The 19,045-nt window shown below is 40.2% G+C and overlaps 1 protein-coding gene across 3 annotated transcripts in view; it reads left to right on the top strand.

Annotated features, from left to right (window-relative positions):
* LOC306969834 (cell adhesion molecule 2-like) overlaps positions 1–15,641 on the top strand; it is a 206,785-nt gene extending 191,144 nt beyond the window's left edge. For 2 of the 3 annotated variants that reach the window (XM_079565534.1, XM_079565533.1), the window contains 3 exons: positions 481–594; positions 11,998–12,120; positions 13,784–15,641. In XM_079565534.1, the coding sequence (XP_079421660.1) occupies positions 481–594; positions 11,998–12,120; positions 13,784–13,902 (356 nt within the window). In that variant the 3' untranslated portion in view covers positions 13,903–15,641. The remainder of the gene's footprint in view (positions 1–480; positions 595–11,997; positions 12,121–13,783) is intronic. The other variant, XM_079565535.1, reaches the window with a different exon arrangement.
* The last annotated feature ends 3,404 nt before the right edge of the window (positions 15,642–19,045 follow it).

Below are 19,045 nucleotides of genomic sequence, written 5' to 3'. Positions count from 1 at the left end.
TGAGTGACAAGTTTGACATCCAGAAAGGAACTCTGAGGGTTTTCCTTGGAATGAAAATTATCGATGTGCTCTATTATTCATAAAACTATAATGCACTCTAACGCATCTAAAAAGAGTAACTCAACAGTGCAAACTTAAGTCAAGTAAAATCTCACAATAATTGGCAACTACTTTAATTGTTATATTTGCATGCAATCCAATCCACCACATTTGTATGCACATTATACCAACAGTCTCCAAAGGGTTGTTCCGAGCAGAATGTGCAGCATGTGCCGTAAGTATCACTGCTAAATCTGCTGAAATTATAATTTTGCATCCACATCGTTTTGTTTTTAGTTTTAACCAGATGTTTTCGTCTCTCATGCATTCGTTTCTGTAATACTTCACCCTCTCAGTTTGCCTGCTCTGCACTGTTCCCTAACAACGCCCATGTGAATTGGTTTTGTTTGTATTTGTGTATGTTTCTTTGCCCTCCACCAGAAGCTCCCACCACCCCACCTCCATCCACCACCGCCCCCCTCCATCCCTCCACCCCAGAGTCCACAGTTCAGTTAGACAGCCCCGCCTCCAAGCCCTCATTCACCGGACACAGAGGTACAGTACTGCCACACTCCGCCTTTCCTCTCCTGTCTCATCGCCTGTCTCCTCTATCCTCTCTTTGTGAGACGGTTCACTGCCTCCAGCTGCAAATGCCCTCATCTATCAGTACACTCCAATGCTCCTCTTTGTTCTTCATCAGTGTAATTGTCAACAGTCGGCAGAAATGTCCCATTAAAGTGAACTGAATGAATCCTTTTAATATGTAGGAGACTTTAAAAATCCTAAAAGGGCCTCACTGCTCAAGTACTGATATTCTGCCCCTTGGCATTTCCAACTGTTCAGTCCTTGTGCGCCCTCAAAGCTCAAAGAAGCAAATGTCATGTCCGAATAAAAATGTCTACCCTCTGGAGAACCCTATTCATGACTTCTGTTGTCACAATCAATTTGGAGGAATGTTTGTATGTCACACAGTGGTTTATGTGTATGCTTTTTGTTAGTTTTTTGGTTTCTGTTTTCTCAAACCATTCAGCTTAAAAACAAGACAGCTACTATGAAATTAATGAAAAATCTAAACTTTCTTGAATTATTCAAAAACTACTGAATTATGAATATAGTTTTCTACGAGATAAATATACAAAGACATGGAGAGGAGCAAAGTGGTTCAACGGCCCATAAATACATAAATAACGGTTAATGCTGGCATGATGCTTCATGTTAGCATCGTGCTAGCTACAACTGCCTTTTTTTTTTTTTTGCTTCTACTGAACAATCTGCTGTGAATAAACATCCATATGGACCCAATTTAGACTTGACTTGTATGTGATGAATAAGTTTATACTTCGACAGAAAATGGCTGGAGTGAAAAAATGTGTTTCCCAAAAGATAGTATTTTCCCCCTCTATGTCCCCTTCTATGTCGCGATGCCGTCTGTATCTATGGCTTGAAGCAGCTATGAGTAGAACAGGGGCTTCTACAGTGGTTTGTATTTATCTAAAGGTTGGTGTTGGCAAGCAATGGGGTGAAATTGTTCGTGTGGGATTGGTGCATCTGTTCTTCAGTTGACAAGCCTCAAAAGTGATAATGAAGTGCAACCTTGGCTACAAAAAGATCTGTGAATGTCTGTGTTTTTGGGTTGCAGTAGGTATCTTAGGTTCCGAAAATGTTTTAGGCCTCTTTCAGTTGTTTCTGTTATTGAGCAGTACGAAAATCATGTCAAGTTATTTTCTATTGCTATATATTCTGCGCTGCATTGGAAAAAAATATGAAGAAAGCTAACTCAATTCTGAAGCGACATAAGCTCTAATACAACAAGTGCCGGCTCAATCGATAGAAAGGTAAACCATCTGTATAAGCCGGAGTAAACATTTAAAGACTTTTCCCAGACTTCAGCAAACAGTAATTACATAGAATTTAATCTAGGAGCATGATTCCTAAAGCAACTCTAACATGTCATTACCTCCAATAATTATGATTAAGACTGATGATGATTAAGTTTATCACAATGTCATGTATACGAGGTGCAATGAACTCCATCTATCTCGTGCTACCACAGTCAAGTTCACCCTCTGCTCTGTCATACACGTATATTTTCATTATATTTTCTTTCTCTCTCCAATCTGCTCAGCTCTTCAGCTCAATCCACTCTGTATAATTCCCCCTCGTCATTGCTCCTCTGTAAATTGCCATGTTTAAAGCCCCTCTATGAGCCCTCTCCTCTTCTACTCTGCCTCTTTTGTTTTACGTCTTTCCGCCGCCATCTTTCTTCTTCTCCTCCAGTCTCCGTCTCGGTAGACCTCTGTGTAGATAAGAGGCATGCACACGTGTTGGATATTCCTCATCTCGCGCGCCTTCTCTTCTCTGATGTGTGTTTGTGTTGCCGCGCCGACACAAAAGGAGCAGAGCATCGCGGTGTATCTTGGGGGAATCTAAATATCAGACTGCTTGAGCGCGTCTCGCAGTCACAGGATACCACCCTATCTGCTTTCATGTGTCGACTTGATTTATTACCAGGGCTTTTCACAGGCCCGGGATGAAAGCAAACAAGTGCGGAGCTGGAGAGGAGCCCCAGTGACGTTTTTCGCCTCTTTAATAAAGCTGTCTCGCTGCGTGAGGGAAATACATTGTACAGAGAGAGCTGAGGTCTGGATGTAAAGTTTCAGCGTGCCAGCTGAGCTTCGGTTGGCTTTCAATTCCCGTACGCAAGTAGAGGAAGTGCTCCAAATATTCAAAGTCAAAGAAAAGTAAAAACAGGGATTTCTCAAGATGAAGTAAAAGAGAAAATGAAATGTAACGGAAAACCCTACACTGCTACTTCAACCACTATCTAATGCTTCAAATATTACATGTACTGCACCTGCTACGCTCCAATAATCCATCTTCCACACTTCCCATCATATAGTTTTACCGCTTCAAATGTTACTATAACTACTACATCTTGTCATTGTAATTTTCCTTTAAGATCAAATGAAGAAAGTTTGCTGTTTTTGTGATTCTCAAATTGTACTTTAGTAAAAGTAATGTTTTGTTTTCCAAATATATCTAGAATTAAGGTGGTATTTATTTTCAGATGTTGCACAAAGTTGCCTAATGAGTTCGTCCCAGAGCTGTTGAGGTGCATCATAGGAGCTAGACTCCCTGGTATGAAGTGCTAAATCTCAGTGTTCAGTCAGGGAGAATAATTAAGGTGCAAGTAAATTAATCTACATATTTCAATTTCATTTTTAATCTGTAAAAATGCAGATAATTATATAGATGAATGTGGTAGCTGTGTGCATTAACCAGCCCATATGTGTCTGCAGAAATTAATTGTTTTTTTATTTGCATGTTCTACGACGTGTACTTTGTATAATAGCATCAGGGTCAAGGTGGAGGTCCTAAATGTATTCCCCTCCGCTGTCATGACAACCAGCAGCCAATCAGAACGGCAGTTGTGACGGCTCCATTTTCTGCTGTCATACATGCAGCTGAGTGCGCTTCATGAGCCCAGAGGCTAAACTCAGTGACTCACATGTAATGGAAAGTGATGGTAATTACCATCTACCTGGCTGCTAATGGTGATTAATGTAACGAGGGTTTTGTAAGGAGGACATAACAACAGAAAGGAGAAAGGCAGAGGAATGGGATGTTTTGGACTTAAGCCGTTGAGGCATGCAGAGAGAGGTGCCAGTCCTGAGTATAACATAGCTTTTAAGTTTTGGGAAGGAAATGCTGCTCCTGACTCATTTTTAATGATAGAAATCTGGTGGCACAGCAGTCAGCGCTCTCCCTTCAATGCAAAAAGCTTGTGTTTTCGATTAGTGGCCGGGGTGAGGCCTTTCTATTTTGAGCTAGCCTGTTCTCTGCTTAGCTAAATCAGTAACGCACATGGCCTTGGCAACACAAAAATGTTAATGATATTACTGTTACAAAAAACTTAATGGGCTTAATCTCCACACACCTTTCTGTGTGGAGTTTGCATGTTCTCCCCGTGTGTGGGTTTACTCCGGTTTTCCCTACCACCAAAAACATGTACAATAAGCCAGAATGAATGTAGTGAGTGAGTGGTTGGTGGTGGTCAGTGGAGCCGATGGCACAGATCGGTAGCCTCACTTCCGTCAGTCTACCCTAGGGCAGCTGTGGCTACAACAGTAGCTTACCACCACAGAGTGCGGCGTGAATGAATAATGACTGCAGTGTAGCGCTTTGAGAAACTTGGTAATACAGGCTTGTAAAACGCAATACCATTAAGCCATTATTATTATTTTAAAAGAATCTTCAACAATAAAACAGCGTCCATGTTAACTCATTCACAAATATCTCTTTGCTCAGCACTCACGAACAAATATTGAAGAGATTAGTTTGAAATATCGAAAAATCAATACATGTTTATTGACATGTCATGTGCAAAGGAGACTTCACTGTCAACACATAGTGGTGACACATTTACACCTCTTTCATAAGAAAGCTTCACAGATCTATGTCTAAATGTATCTTTTTTTAAGTACACAACTCTCGGATGGCACAGAGAGTAATTGTAAACCAAAAGCATCACGAGACATTAGTGTTACCTCCCTGCAAAGTGAATAAAGATCTTTAAGTTGGAAACCAAAATTAGTTGAGGCTTAGATGTATTTGTTTGAAAAATAATAATAATTTAAAAAGAAAAAAATCAGTAACTTGTCCTTCTGCAACCCTATATATATGTTGTAAGTTTGAATCATATTGGACTATTTGCATGCATCACCTAGGGTTTTCTACTGCCTTTTTAACAGAAATACTTCATCATCAAAACTCTACTCATGTTGATTCCAACCAGTCAGAGTCTGACCCTTTAAAAATCCGACCTGCACAGCATCAGATAATGTGATAATCTCTGCCTGCTCTAACCATCTTCACCTTTACACCCGCCTTCAAAAACACGCTTTTAGAGTAAACCCAATAAACCAAAGGACCATTCCCGGTCTGTGGAGGGGCGGCTTTATCCCATTGCTATCGATCTCATTTCGAGATAGAGGCCACAGGTTAGGCCAAGCGATGAACATAAGACATATTTCCTTGAGGGTAAATGGTTTGTTACAAAAAGGCTAAGTTCCGGTCGCTGTGTCCCAGGGGGAAGATTGGTTAAATATTGAGCTGTACCTTCAGTCCTCCCTTCACTGCTCTTCCACTCCCCCACCCTATAAAACACAGGAGGAATTAAAACATAATGCAAAGGTCTCTCCACTTATTGCCAGCAACTGTATTGATGAGCTGTCACATTAACTAGCTTTAGGGAAGAATTATGGCAACAATTTCTTATAGTAGTGTTGGACAGAGGCAGAAAAATCATTATGTCCTGGGGCCTGTGTTATGAATTATGAGGAAATAGCAATCTCTATTTGTTTCATCTCAATGAGGAAAGATCATGGCTGCACTGAGATAGCTCCAGTATGTATGAAGTAGCTTTGTAGCTTGATTACTCTCGTAAAGAGTCAGCCTAATAACCAGTGACTTGAAAGAATAACTGTAAATAAATATAAATGTGAGTTGGCTCAACTTAAAGGCACTATACCTCATTTTTAACCTTTTTAGTCCAAATGTAACAAAATAGTTGTTGTTGTTTTTTGTTTTTTTTTTACCATTGAGGCCGTCCTTCAGAGTCAAAATGTGACTACACAGGTAGACCTCTTTTCGTCACATTATGACTATTTGGGTTGACCATATACAGCATCAACAAATCATAATACGACGCAAACTTCACACATCAGACATCATCTTTGGACTGTCAGTACAAAACATGTTCCTAATGACCAGCTCAACACAGAAAATGCTATTACTGCAGTGGCTAATCAAAGAATGGATTTGGATGATTTTACCCAATGACTAAAATTGAAATTCGAGCATTTATTTTATGACAGACATGACTGTAACTTTACCAGGAGTGGGTACGTCTCCAGCTCGTTTCCATGGAGATGTTGACTAAAGTCAGCAGAATAGGTTAGCTCCTCATCCAAATCCATTCTTTGATTAGCCACTGCAGTAACAGCATTCTCTGTGTCGAGCTGGTCATTAGGAGCATGTTTTGTACTGAACAGTATAGTCTAAAATGTTATGCAGTGTACCTTTAAGGTTATTCATTCTGTTCAGTCGAAAGTTCTTTTTTTTTTTTCTTTGAAGATTTTGTTTTACTTGTATTTACTAATAGCTAAAAATAAACATAATGTTGAAATGGTGCAAACATCATCCTGGTTAATTCTGTCTTCAAGGACTAAAGACAATCAGCTGGATTTACTTTTGTGGCCTTTCTACATAGCCATGGTGGGCGTTGAATGTGAACTTCCAGTGACGTCACAAAAGCTGCCATGAGAATGTTCTCTGCATAGAGAGCAAAACGTTCAGTTTAACCATCCTTAAACCTTGAAGATACATTGATAATGTTTTTCATCCTCCACTGTGTTAAGTGATATAACAGATGATTGGCATGTTTGATGGACAGTGTCAAAGTGACTTAATGCATTCTTGTGATTAATTATGCTGTGTTGGCTACCCACGGATCACAGATTGTATGAGAGTAGATGATGTCAAGTTTTTACTGCATTATCGGCTCAAGTCATTTTGTTTGATCTAATACTGCAAAGGTCTTGGGGCTCACACCAGCACACGTGTCTTCTGTCTGTAGTATGCAGGGCTGTCTGTGAGTGTGTGAAGGTTTTCTTACTACATATTTTTTTGCTTGACTTGAGCCTGGGAGGGTTCTTTGATCTTGGCGCTAAAACAGCCTTTGGAGCCAAGAGCTATATTTCCACTCTAAGCCAAAAGAAAAGTTGGACATAATTGACTATTTATAATGCTGGCGGGTCTTTTCATTTCTGAAAATCCCATATTATACAGAACTAACTTTTATGAGCTTGTACCATGTTACATTATAATGTTACTCTCATCAAAAACATAATGGGAGTTGCATTTTGTTTAATTCATGCAATTTACACTCCAGTGTTGGTAGACACAGGAGGTGAGTGTCTTGTCATACAACAGTACGATACGACGCGATATACTTTATTAATCCTGTTCATCAGCAGCACAAATAAGTCAACAACAGATTAAAAATTAGAAAAAAATTAAATAAATAGGACAGTGCAGAGAATAAATAGAAAAGTACTGTAAAGCTATCATTTCCATTTAGCCCCTCCAGGAATGCACTACCTCGAGGCAGGATTGAACCAGCAACCTTTGCATTAGTGACAAATGTTTTGCCACTGGGCCACTGCTGCCCTACTGCTGCTTTACTGCTCTGAGATACTGAACCACATTAGTAGTTAGACAAAATGAGTAAGGCAGGAGTGTGGGAGGTGACGTTAAAAATATGGTAATTTAGGCAGAGAGACAAAAGACTCAAAAATTGCAAGTCAATTAAGTGTCCTACTTTTACGACTGGCTTTTGTGTACCTCAAGTTTATTTTAATCGGTTTAAGTGGGGGTTTTACGCTTTTTCCGGTGTTTGGTGTTAAATCCAAACACAATGTGTTCACTGTGTTACATTTTGTTAAGAAAATACTATGTTGGTCTAAATTGGCTCATTCAAAACTTTGCTATTCTTAGCTTCTGGTATGACACACATTACAAATCGACCTGTGTCCTGATAAGTCCCTCCTCCTCTCGCCCCCCATCATTGTAATGTGGTAAACTACTCTAAAAAGTCACTTTTGAATGATGCCAACCCTTTAAGTGGAAAGGTCTATATTTTTCTGTAATTGGATGGTACACAGCTTTCGCACGCGCGTGTGCGTGTGTGTGTGTGTGTGTGTGTGTGTGTGTGTGTGTGTGCGTGTGTGCGTGTGCGTGTGGATGCATGCCTGTGTGTGTGTGTGCTCACGTGTGACTGACTGTGCTGTGATCACTTGATTAAATCTGGGGCTTAATCTTTGCCTCTTTTCTTGTGCTCTCATCATGTCTCTCCAGCTGAGCCCTTGATGGAATATTTGAACTAATAATATTTTCTGTATGCCATTTCCCATCTGTGTGCGCTCCATGGTTAACCTCACTCTGTCAGCCGTATTGACCTTTACAGTAAGAAACTGGGTCGTGACGCATTTTAAGATGGTTTCAAATGTTACAGGATCTTTTAACTGTACCGGGATCTGAAATAGCATTTTGATCACTGACATGTGAGTTGGAGAACACTGATAGGTTTGTGATGTGCTTTATTTGTTCTGTAGGGAAATTGGTTCTCCATTGGCGTAGTTTTTAGACCCACCTTCAACGTATCATGACAAGCCGCGACCCCCAAAAAGTGTATTCTTATTGGGATTATCAATTGAAAAAATGTTATTCTGCGTAACATCATCTCAAACAGTCAACAGGTGTCTCTATGTTTTGCCTGAGCATATCAGTATGTAGCCTACACCTCTATAATGGCTAAAATGAAGCCGTGAACTCCTTTAATTTATGAAACCAGCCTGACTCACAAGGCCAGGTGACAAGGAGAGAGCCATAAATATTAAAAGAGGAGTTTGCTCTTCTGTGCTCCCATATTAAATCACTCAGAGAAGAATGTATACCCTTATTAAAAGATAATGTCTCCTGGAACCATAAAAATGTATAATCCGCTCCTCTAGATCCCTCTCCACCGCCGCTTCTTTCAGTTTGTCTTAAATTTTACTCTTTTCCTGTCCATCAATCTCCATTTTCCCCAGCGCTGTGTGCCCTCTCACTCCCCGCTGTAGCTCGGTGCCTTGTACAGAATACATTACAGCAGAACAGATAGAGCATGTTGAATCGCACTCACACCAAAAGTATTTACGCCTTTTGGGTTTTGGGGGTTTCTTTGTCATGAAGGTACAGAGAGATTGTTTTTTCCATGATATTAATGTCAGTTTTTTTATCTGTTAGAAGCCAGCTGGTGCTAGTCTTGCTATAAAGTCGCAGTGATATTGTTGCCACAAAAAAAAAGACATTTTTCTGTCATGTCTGGGGATTTGCGTCACACTCACACATCCCCTTTAACACCTAACAATCTCAAGCACAAAGAGAGATGCGGCTGTGTTGGTGCTGCTGGTTGACTTGTCTCCACTTGCTTTTGCGTTGTTCCTGCCACAAAGAATCAGCCCTGGTGAAAAGAGTGCCCTCACACACACACACAGAGGTGAGGAGGGACACCCGTATATGTGTTGGTCCTTTTGGTCTTTGCACCACTGGCCAAGCAGAACTACAGCACAGAGGGACCGCGTCATGTGTGAAAAGCAAAGTGCGTCTCCAGTGCAAGGGGGAGGCAGTCGGGTGTGAAGACCTGCAGACCTGGCGAGCGGGGAGTCGGAGTGAAAGTGAGTCATGCAGCTGTTCATTTTGGCCACATGGGCGGGCAACTTTAAAAAAAAAGATTAGTAAAGCGAAACAGTCAATATGTGCCCTGTGATGGAGTCTACTGTGCTCTGCTTGCAGGGTGTTCAACTCCACTGACTTCAGTTAACCTGTAATTATCCCTGTTATAGTGATTCGAGGGAGTGTACATATACAGTCCACCGCACTGGTTATAATGGTGATTCTTCTCAATACAAGCTGGAGTTTGAAGCAAACTTTTTTTTTTCCTTACACAGTGATGATGTGTGAGAACTCGCTTTTGTATCCGGACACACTTTGACCGTTGCATTTCAGCCTTGAGTGACTCACTTTGTCTATGGCTTGGTGTGACTGTGTGTTACACCATCTGAGAGGCCACAGGTGCTGAATTTCTACCTTTTTTTGCTTGTAGCCTTTTTCATTTCATGTCATAAAATGGAATTAAGGAATGGCTTTATTTTTAGAATTTTCAATCTAAGGGTTTGGGTTGGGCGCTCCAAGCAATATCCAAGATCCCTAAGTGCAGCCTGTACTGATCAAGTGTATTTTCTATGCACACACATCTTGCATTTTAAAGAAGTACTACGTAACTTGGTTACCTTAATAAATCCTTTTCGTAGTCCCTCTGGGGGGTAATACAAGTGTTAATGGGATGATTGTGGGGTCTTTCATTTCCCTCTGGTGTCTCTGGCCAGAAAACCACCCTTGCAACTTTCCCTGCACATGCAATACACACTAAAGGAATCACAGAGAAGAAGCTAACAGGCAAAGCTAGCTGCGGGCTAGCACCACATTAACTGTGTTTACAGCCAAGTTTGAGTGAAAAAAATGATCTACATTGTGTAATTGGATGTACAATATCCTTCTCTCTCTTTGTCTCTTCTGTCAGTGTAGTATTTACTCTCACGGACAATTAATGAGTTAAAAAAAAACGCAACATGCACCTGCAACACCTGCAGTGGCGCTTATGGCCTCTGGGGGCATGAGTTACTTAGTTCTGCTTTAAAAGGTGAACTATCAATGATGAGGAGCCCAAAAGCAAGTTTATAAGCCTCAATTATTAATGATGTGTCCACTTAAAAAATGTTTTGTAATAGGATGCAGCAGTCTCATTTTTCCACTTCTCCATGTGGGAAAAGGATTTTACTCTCCAACAAGGAAAAAGTTACAGGAGCTTTTAGATCTATATTAAGCTTTTCCCTTTGAAATATATGTATGACATGCGCCACTGTATATAGACCATGTAGATGTCTAGTTTGACACTGTCTGGCTTATCTTGAAATTGTCTATAGACCAGACCCTTTCCCTTTGCAAAGACGAGGTCCAAATTTACATAGATCAGGCGTATGCAAATGTTGAGTGTCTCTCCCTGCCTTCCATCACCACATGCCTCTGCGCTGTATTTGAGCCATCACGCCCCTCTCTCCCACTCACGCAAACACAGACAGAGCATGACAGGCGAGCGTGACGGAGGCATGTGCGAGGAGCGTGTTTTGCGGCTCTGTGTTTGCGGCTGGGTAGCGAGATGAGTGCTAATTTCTCAGGTGTCATCGGCTGATATGAATAATACAGGCCTCTCCCCCACTGCCGTTACTGTCAACTTTTCCACATGCGTCTGCTGTGCCCCTTCCAGTGCTACGTCCTTAGCCTTACCTTGACTGGCCTGGGAGGGAGGGAGACTCGTGAATACAGAGAAGTCATTGTTAAGAAAAGTCTTTGATGGCTTTTGCATGAGGCATGAACCGACCCGCTGTCTTTTATGACTTGACAATTGTTTCCGCCGACACCTATAGGTGCGAGGGGCAAAAGCTCAATTCATTTTCTCAACGACTTTCTTGTCTTTTCTGGCCAAGAACATGAAAAATACCAATCTTTCCTCTTGTATTTCCTCTATGATGTTTTATTTACTGTGTACGTCTCTCCACCGCTGCCCTGCTTTGCATGTTGGGGACTCCTGCAGGGGCGATCCTAAATTATTCAAGCTCTTTTTTTTCCCACACCTTTTTTTCCCATTTTCCTTCATTTTGCAGGGCTCGTGTCTGTCTCCCTTATCTGCATTATATTCTACTCGAGCCTCAACGCAACAGGAGTGATGACTGTGGCTCTAGAAAAAAGATCTTTAGAAATACTCCGGGATGTTTAGCTTTGTGTTTTTTTGATGTATCGGGCACAACATTACGACCACTGACAGGCCCAGGGTAAGCTGTATCATGAGCTGTATCAAAAGTGGCCCAAGGGGGGAAAAAATGTATGATTTGCACGCAACAGGTGAAGTGGAGAGTAAACGGAAGCTTGGATAGAACCCGTCAAATTGCAAAACTTCATGTTGGTTTTCATTAATAAGAGTCTAGCCCATTATTCTGTAGGTATTTGTGTTTGTATAGAGACAATCCAGCTTCTTTCTTGATAGCAGGTAATATTGTCTATAGAGTTACTTTGGTCAAAAAAAGAAAATAGCAACATTACAACATTGTAATTGCTGTCTGTCTTCAAACTTAATTTACTATTGCACTAAATTTTATCCAACGTGACGACATGATCGCAATCTCTTCAGTAGTTCGTGTTCTTCAGGTGGTGGTCGTAATGTTCTGCCTGATCTTCCCACTGTTTGAGCTTCTCTGCCTTGACGCCATCTCGCTTCTCTCTGTGTCTGTTTCTCTTCAGATCCCAACGCAGTGGGGCAGCACGGCACGGACCATGCCCTGATCGGGGGAGTGGTGGCAGTAGTGGTCTTCGTCACCTTGTGTTTAATCATTGTCCTGGGGAGATATCTGGCCAGGCATAAAGGTAAGACCGCAGTGAACTGGAGCTGTCTGTCTCAGAGCTCGTGTACGCAGCGGAGCATGGCCCACTTCAGCTGTCCTCTTGCAAGGACAAAAAGTACTGGAGAAATCACTGGGCAGTGGAGTCTAAGAATGAGATTGCTCTTCCCCGGACAAGTGCTTTAAAAGAACTAATTATCTTTTACACTGAAGTTTTTACTAGTTCATATAGCATGTTTTCTCTTTTGGGATAATCCTTGTTTAGCCCTAGTTAAGGCCATAAATATATAAAGAATGATATGCAGAATGTGTGCTGTTAAAGTGTTTAAACTAATACAGGTTAACAATCGAGACAGCTCAGTCCTTTACGGTTGCCAAGTTGGGCACACTCGGCCTCATCGCCAATGAAAAATAATTAAAGAAGTAAATTAGCTAAGTTTAACTTGCTTTTGGATTTTATTTGGTCATTTGGCTTTGATGAAGGACTTCAATATAAGCAATGGTAAAACATATTATGGGAAGTAAATCAATAAAAGGAAGAAGTATAAAAGAAACCTATAAATATAAACTACTTTCAGGAGGAGAAAGCTGAAGTGGTGAAGAAGGTGTAGCAGGACCATAGACCGTAGAAAAGAATAGACAGCTCCTCCTCACTCCTGGTTTCTTTAATTGTAACTAAAACCACCATTGTCACAGGAGCTGTTGAAAGTTCAGGAAAATTAGAGAATTGTTTTGTCGCCCGTATATGGAGGTACTACAGCAATGGAGGGTGTCATGAAACTCTGCTACAAGCGGCCATTGAGCTGGTCTTGTGACCTGATAAGATTAGTATAATTCAAGTACAATACAGGTGCTTATCATATTATTAGAATATCGTGAAAAAGTGCATTCACTTCTGTTATTCAACTTAAACTGTGAAACTAATATATGATAGACTCATTACATGCAAAGTGAGAAATGTAGCCTTTATTTGCCTTTTCTTTCTATGCTTAAAGTGCATTAAAAGATGAGGTTAATGAGCCCGTTGGGAGTGGCTCATTCTTTATTTTGTTTTGAGCTCCCTCTTGTGGCAACTCATTTCTTCTTTTCTGTACTTTTCAAAAGTCTTTTGTTTGTATTTATATTTGAACAGGTTGATGTTTGGACATTGTTTCATTTCCATTTCCAAATTATTCCACAATTGCACACCTTTAATTGTAGGGCTGAAGCTTTTCAAAGTTGAGCTATGTTTCTGAATCCTAAAGTTTAAATCTTCACGTAATTCATAAAAAACAGTGCGTTCTTGGAACCTTCTTTGCATTTGGCCTGGTAGCAGTTACTAACACGAAAAAGAAAGTACAAAGCACCTTTTCCCAAACAATTAAAACCTCACTCTGAAAATCACTGTCAGAAAAAATATTAAAATGAGCCAAAGTGAGAGGTGTGCCCCGCTGTGGGCTTCACACTTAGGCCTAAATTGCCTCCGCAGAGATGGCCCGAGTGTAGGTGTGATCTGCTCTGTCTGCGCTGCTCCTCTGCTGCATGTTCATTTGCATTTCCTGTCCCTCACCGGCGCCTCTATGAATAATGTAGCTTCACTGACGCCGTCTCCTGATCTGTGCAATTCTTGCCTCCAGCAACCATCAACTTTGCCTCTTTATTTGTCCTCCATGATCTGCATTTGTTTTCCGTTTTTATTTTTTTTGCAGGAACATATTTGACAAACGAGGCCAAAGGAGCGGACGACGCGCCGGATGCCGACACGGCTATCATAAACGCCGAGGGGAACCACGCGCACACGGAGGAGAAGAAAGAATACTTCATTTAGACTGAAGGGGGCGCTGCTTACGGCTCTCTCACATCCCCTCTGTCCGCCCCTTCTCTCTTCTCCGTCTCCCCATCGTTTGACCACTGCCTCCTGATCACCGCAACCATCACAGACAAAGAGCGCCACCTCCGCAAGTTCTTCGTGTTTTGCCTTCGGTGTCGGCCATTCTGTCCGCCATTTTGTCAGAGGCAGGCTCACTTTACGGGGAGCTGCCGCCTTTTCTGTAATAGTCGACCCGTGACTGCTTTTTTTCAAAATGGCCGCCTCTCCTCCGCCCCGTCCTCCCCTCCTCGCACACACACACAGTATTCAGTTCACACAAATGACCACAAAAATGCATATCTCACATAAAACACGGTGCCTAAAACTTACCATTGAAATCTCGTCAATGCCTTTCATGTATATTGTCTGTGGGTAGCTTCGGGAGGCGGCTAGCTCGGGAGTCCGCCCCATTCCGTGGCACTTATAGGTCTAGATTTTTTTTTTTGTGTCTCTCAACAAAAAAAAACAATTATCTCTGCTGTTTTGACGCCTTATACTTGTCGATCACATTTTTAGAGGCTCTGCAACCTAACCCCCCCCCCCCTCCCCCCTTCTATCTTTCTCTCTGTCTACTCCCCAACCGAACAGACTTGTAAATTACTGAAGCCCGTTGTAAGATACGAAGAAGGTTTTTGTGTAACACTGTAGCAAGGTTTGTCAGATACGTGTATAATATAATTTTCAATAGGGTTAGGGGTATTCCAAAAAAAAAAAAAATGGCTAGTGTGGTATCGTCTAGAAAAGAGAATACACACCAAAAATATCAAGATGCTAGTGACGGTTAGCATTGTTTTCATCCTATAACTCAAATGCTAAACCCGCTGTGTATTTTTTGTCCGTATAGCGCCGCACTCTTCCAGGCTGCAGTTTAGCAAAAAATATTACAAAACGCTAAAGGGTAGTTTGTCATTGAGCTTTCGGGGTTGTACAGAAAGAGTCAGTCACTTCTCTCTACTGCTGTATAAATTGTATTGAAGTTAGTTTTAGCTTTTCACTTTGTAATTTCACAGCACACATTTTGTTTTGGACCTTGAATGAAGAATAGGTCGATATTTTATTTTGTGTTGATTTTTACAAAATTGGCGTCTCTTGTGCGGACGGATTTAAGGTCAAGGCAGCTTTCGAAGTATTCTTAGTCATCCGGGATCATCAAAGGTTTTGTCATAGAGAAAGAAAACAGTGCAACAGCTAAGTCATAATCCACTAGGGGACACTGTTTTCTGAAGAGTTCACACAACAAAAGAAGAAGCACAAAGTCCGAATGGTTGTTGGGAATCTTTTCGCAGCTTTTCCAAATGCCCAAATATGAAGTGAGTCCTGTTTTGTTTGTTTTTGTTGTTGTTTTTTTTAAGAATTTGAACAAAAAGGTTTATATTATGAGACTCCCCTTCTGTATATTGTGTCTGCAAAAAAAGTGATTTGGTTGTGGATAATGCTGTTTGGATTCCTGTTTGAAATTTGTATATTTGCCAACATCTTTTTTTTTTTTTTTTTTTTCATAATTCCAACTTCTTTTACTGGGGGCATGTATATATGGTGAGCTTCTTTGGTTGATTTTATTTAAATTATTCAAGTAAATTGACAACAAAAGAAGGGACAGTGGCTGTGTGTGTATATGGCATGATTTTGTTGGACTGGATTTGAACGATAAAATATTATTTGCAAACATAGTACTATTCTCAAATACAAATACAAAATCTAGGGACAAAACTATCAAACAAAACAAGCTCCATATCCTTGTATTTTTATTTTTTAGTTGCAAGAATATAGTTGAGTTGGTTTGGAAATCCAAGACTTTAAGGCACGGATCTACTTAAGTGAGCAAATTGTTACCAAGGGCGATTAAAAAAAAGTCCCGTCTGTCTCCAATTCTCTGGCCAATTTACAACATTATGCAAATGAGGTCAGCAAGTAAAAGGTTTTCCTATATGTTAATTCACCTGAGAACCATAGACTGAAAATTGTCGGGTGTCACAATTCACTTAGTGTTCAGCCTACAATCATGATTACTTTCAAGAGTGCTAGCGGCCTCAGTGCAGTACTGTGCAAAAGCCTGTAAGAAGGTGTTTCAATGTACAACACAAACCAAATATGGATCAAACGGTGTAAACCTCTGCCAAGGCACTGATCCTTTAGCGAAATGATACAGTGCTCAGACTTGTTCAAAAACTGACAGACCTTCAAGTTCAGGGGTCATTGCTCTTTCTATTTGGGGCAAACACAACCTTGTATATCTGACTTTTTTTTAGAAATGCTACAAAAACGAAGAAAAAAATAGTCCATCGACATGAAACTTTGCACAGTACTGTTGCTCTCATTGTCCTTTACTCGGTCAGTCTCTTGTACAACTTCAGATACAATTCAGTGGCTTTTCTCTGTCTCTCTCTGTATATAACTGTACCACTAAGATGTTCTGTTTTTATCATTTTCTTTTCTATTTTTTTATTGTGTCTTAAATCAGTGATGGTGTCAATCAATTGTTCCTTTACATTTGTTGAAATGGCTTTGCAGGATCAGAACTGTGTCCGTATTATTAGGCTGATGTCTTAGGGGCTGAACAGGTGCCATCTCCTGAATTATGCACTCCGACTAATTTGACTTTTCTTAGTAAAAATGTGTGATTGTTTTTGTTTATTTGGGGTTTTTGTGCATTTTATTTTTTAACAAAATCCACGTGTAAATATGTGTTTTGACATGAAAATAATGAGCTTATTTCTTGCAAATGGCTTTTTATAATAGTTAGACCAAACCTGAATTCATTTTTGTAATGTGTTGAGAGCCTGGCACATCCCATCCTGCACTATTTGGTAGATTCAACTGTAGCTCGCTTTGAGTTTTTTGATATTATTATTATTATCATAGTTCATTTCTTTATTTTATTGAAACTAAGCTTTAAATCTGCTGCCTATTTCAGTAAATATACACTGAGGGGCTTCTAATTTCAGACTGGTGGTGAGACGGGAACAGTGCACTCAACCCATTTCCATTGGGCTTACGTCCATGTTATTATTTTAGTTTTATTCTCCTTTTTTAGCTTCTTTTGAAAAAAGGAGGTAGAGGGCCACCTGAGGTGGTATGTGTATGCAGATTGGGCAAAGCTCAGTAATAGAGGCATCCATTTTGCCATGAAATTGCCCAATTTCAGGAACAGTTTTCATGTTGGCAGAGAGACATGAAACACCAATACAAATTCACAAAATCTATGTGAGTAGAATTAATATTTAGTCTTGCAATGTTCATGGTGAATAGAATTTTACACGATAAGAATATTTGCAACCCAACAGTTTTCTTTCTTTTTATTATTATTATTATTATTATTGCAACTCTCTGTCTTGCTGGATTCATTCTTAACATAAGAAATAACTCTGTAACTATTATAATCCCCTTTTACAATATTAGCTAACTCTACATTGTTCCACATGCAGCATCTGTTTCCCCCTCAGAGACTGTTCTTTTGGCCTGTGCTTTAAGGTGGAAAGAGTTATAAGCTGAAATAATTGATCATTATGAAAGCTCACCCAAACTCCACCTGCCGCAGCTGCACCTGTGCACGAATGCTGCATCCAGTTCTCTCTCACCAGTTTGAAATGATTAAGACCCCAAAACTCAACGAAGGGGAGAGTAAAAGTAATGATATCTTCTCATAGTTTTACAGTTTTAATATTTCATTTTGAGGTTTAAATTTGCCCAACAATGTTCACTGTACAGACCTCCACAAACAATCATTTCCTTCTCTACAACAACTTGTAACACAGTCGCTTCTAGATTTTGATTTCATTTTTCTTTAATTTGATGAATTTCTTGTGTTTTGTTTTGCATCTCAGGAATATCTTTCATTTAGGATTTTGTCTTATTAAAGGGGATTTCGCTGGAGCACGTTTCACTGTGCTCCGAAATGCTGACACCATGTATGTGCTGAGTTCTGGATTCTCACCAATGTTAATAAAACTATTCAGTGATTCTTCAGTAACATCTTGTTTTCATTTACTTGAAGGCTTTGACCAGAAACAGGATTGTCCCTATTGTACCGTAAAACAGAGGAGCTTCATGGATTACCCTGTGTGATGTATATCAGTGTGTGCGTTATCTTTTGGGGTGTGGAAGAAGGAGATATGCAAAGTTACTCAACTGTGCAATGAAATAACATCACTCCAGGTATGATCTGATGAACATGTAACAACATAGCATAGTTTAAAGCTCAGTGAAGTTGATTTTGTGTTGGCCCTTTAACTAAACATCTTTTAACAGTCCAACCTTACTGATGGTTCGACTGTTTTACAGAAATTTCATATTCATCAGTGCAACTACAATCCAAAAATGTGGTTTTGATTTGGCTAAATGAGAGACAGTTATGAATGAGCTCACAATAAATGCTCATCCCATGATATCCTTTCAGAGCTAATTTACTGAGAGACTGGCTCTTTCTCTGGGTGTACTATCTTAAAATCCTGCAGCGAGACTTCTGACAAATACTAACCAAGCAGTGCAGTCGGCCACTGACACTGACAGGTTCCTCAGAAATATTGGAGAAGGGGCCAAATGCAGACGACAGGGAGAAAAGTGTGTCTTTCCCTTTTCGTTGGGCTTGATACACGACCAACATGTGGTTTTATCTGACAGACGGTGGCAAAGTTAAACAGAAGCTACTTATTCTTTTGATTTTTCTTTAATGCCCGAATACAATGTTTTGAATGCCACAAACATTCAACATTACATGAAACAGAGGAATGATGGGAAATGTAGATATCTAAAACTTACTTCGACACAAAGGGCAACTTTTGAGCAAAAAAGTGTAAATCTGACTGAAACTTTGAACCATAATCTTAGTATTTTGTATGAACAGAACTGGTCTAAAAAGTTGATCAAGGTGATTATTTTCAAAGACTTTTTCAGATTTAATGCCTGTTAGAATCAATTTTAATGTTATTTTATTGACATTTAACCCCCACTGTAACCAAGCACATTTTCTGCAGTTCATCTTTACCCAAATCTAAAAGCTTCTCGACTGGAGCGTACAACCTATAGGTATGCCTACAGCCTGTGTAGCGCCTCATTTGAAAGCTAAGGCTTACAAAACGAAGCTTCTTTGTTTTTGTTGTTA

The sequence above is a fragment of the Gobius niger genome (assembly GCF_951799975.1).
Source record: "Gobius niger genome assembly, chromosome: 11".
NCBI classification, from domain to species: Eukaryota; Metazoa; Chordata; class Actinopteri; order Gobiiformes; family Gobiidae; genus Gobius; species Gobius niger.
This window is presented reverse-complemented; position numbering and strand designations above follow the sequence as displayed.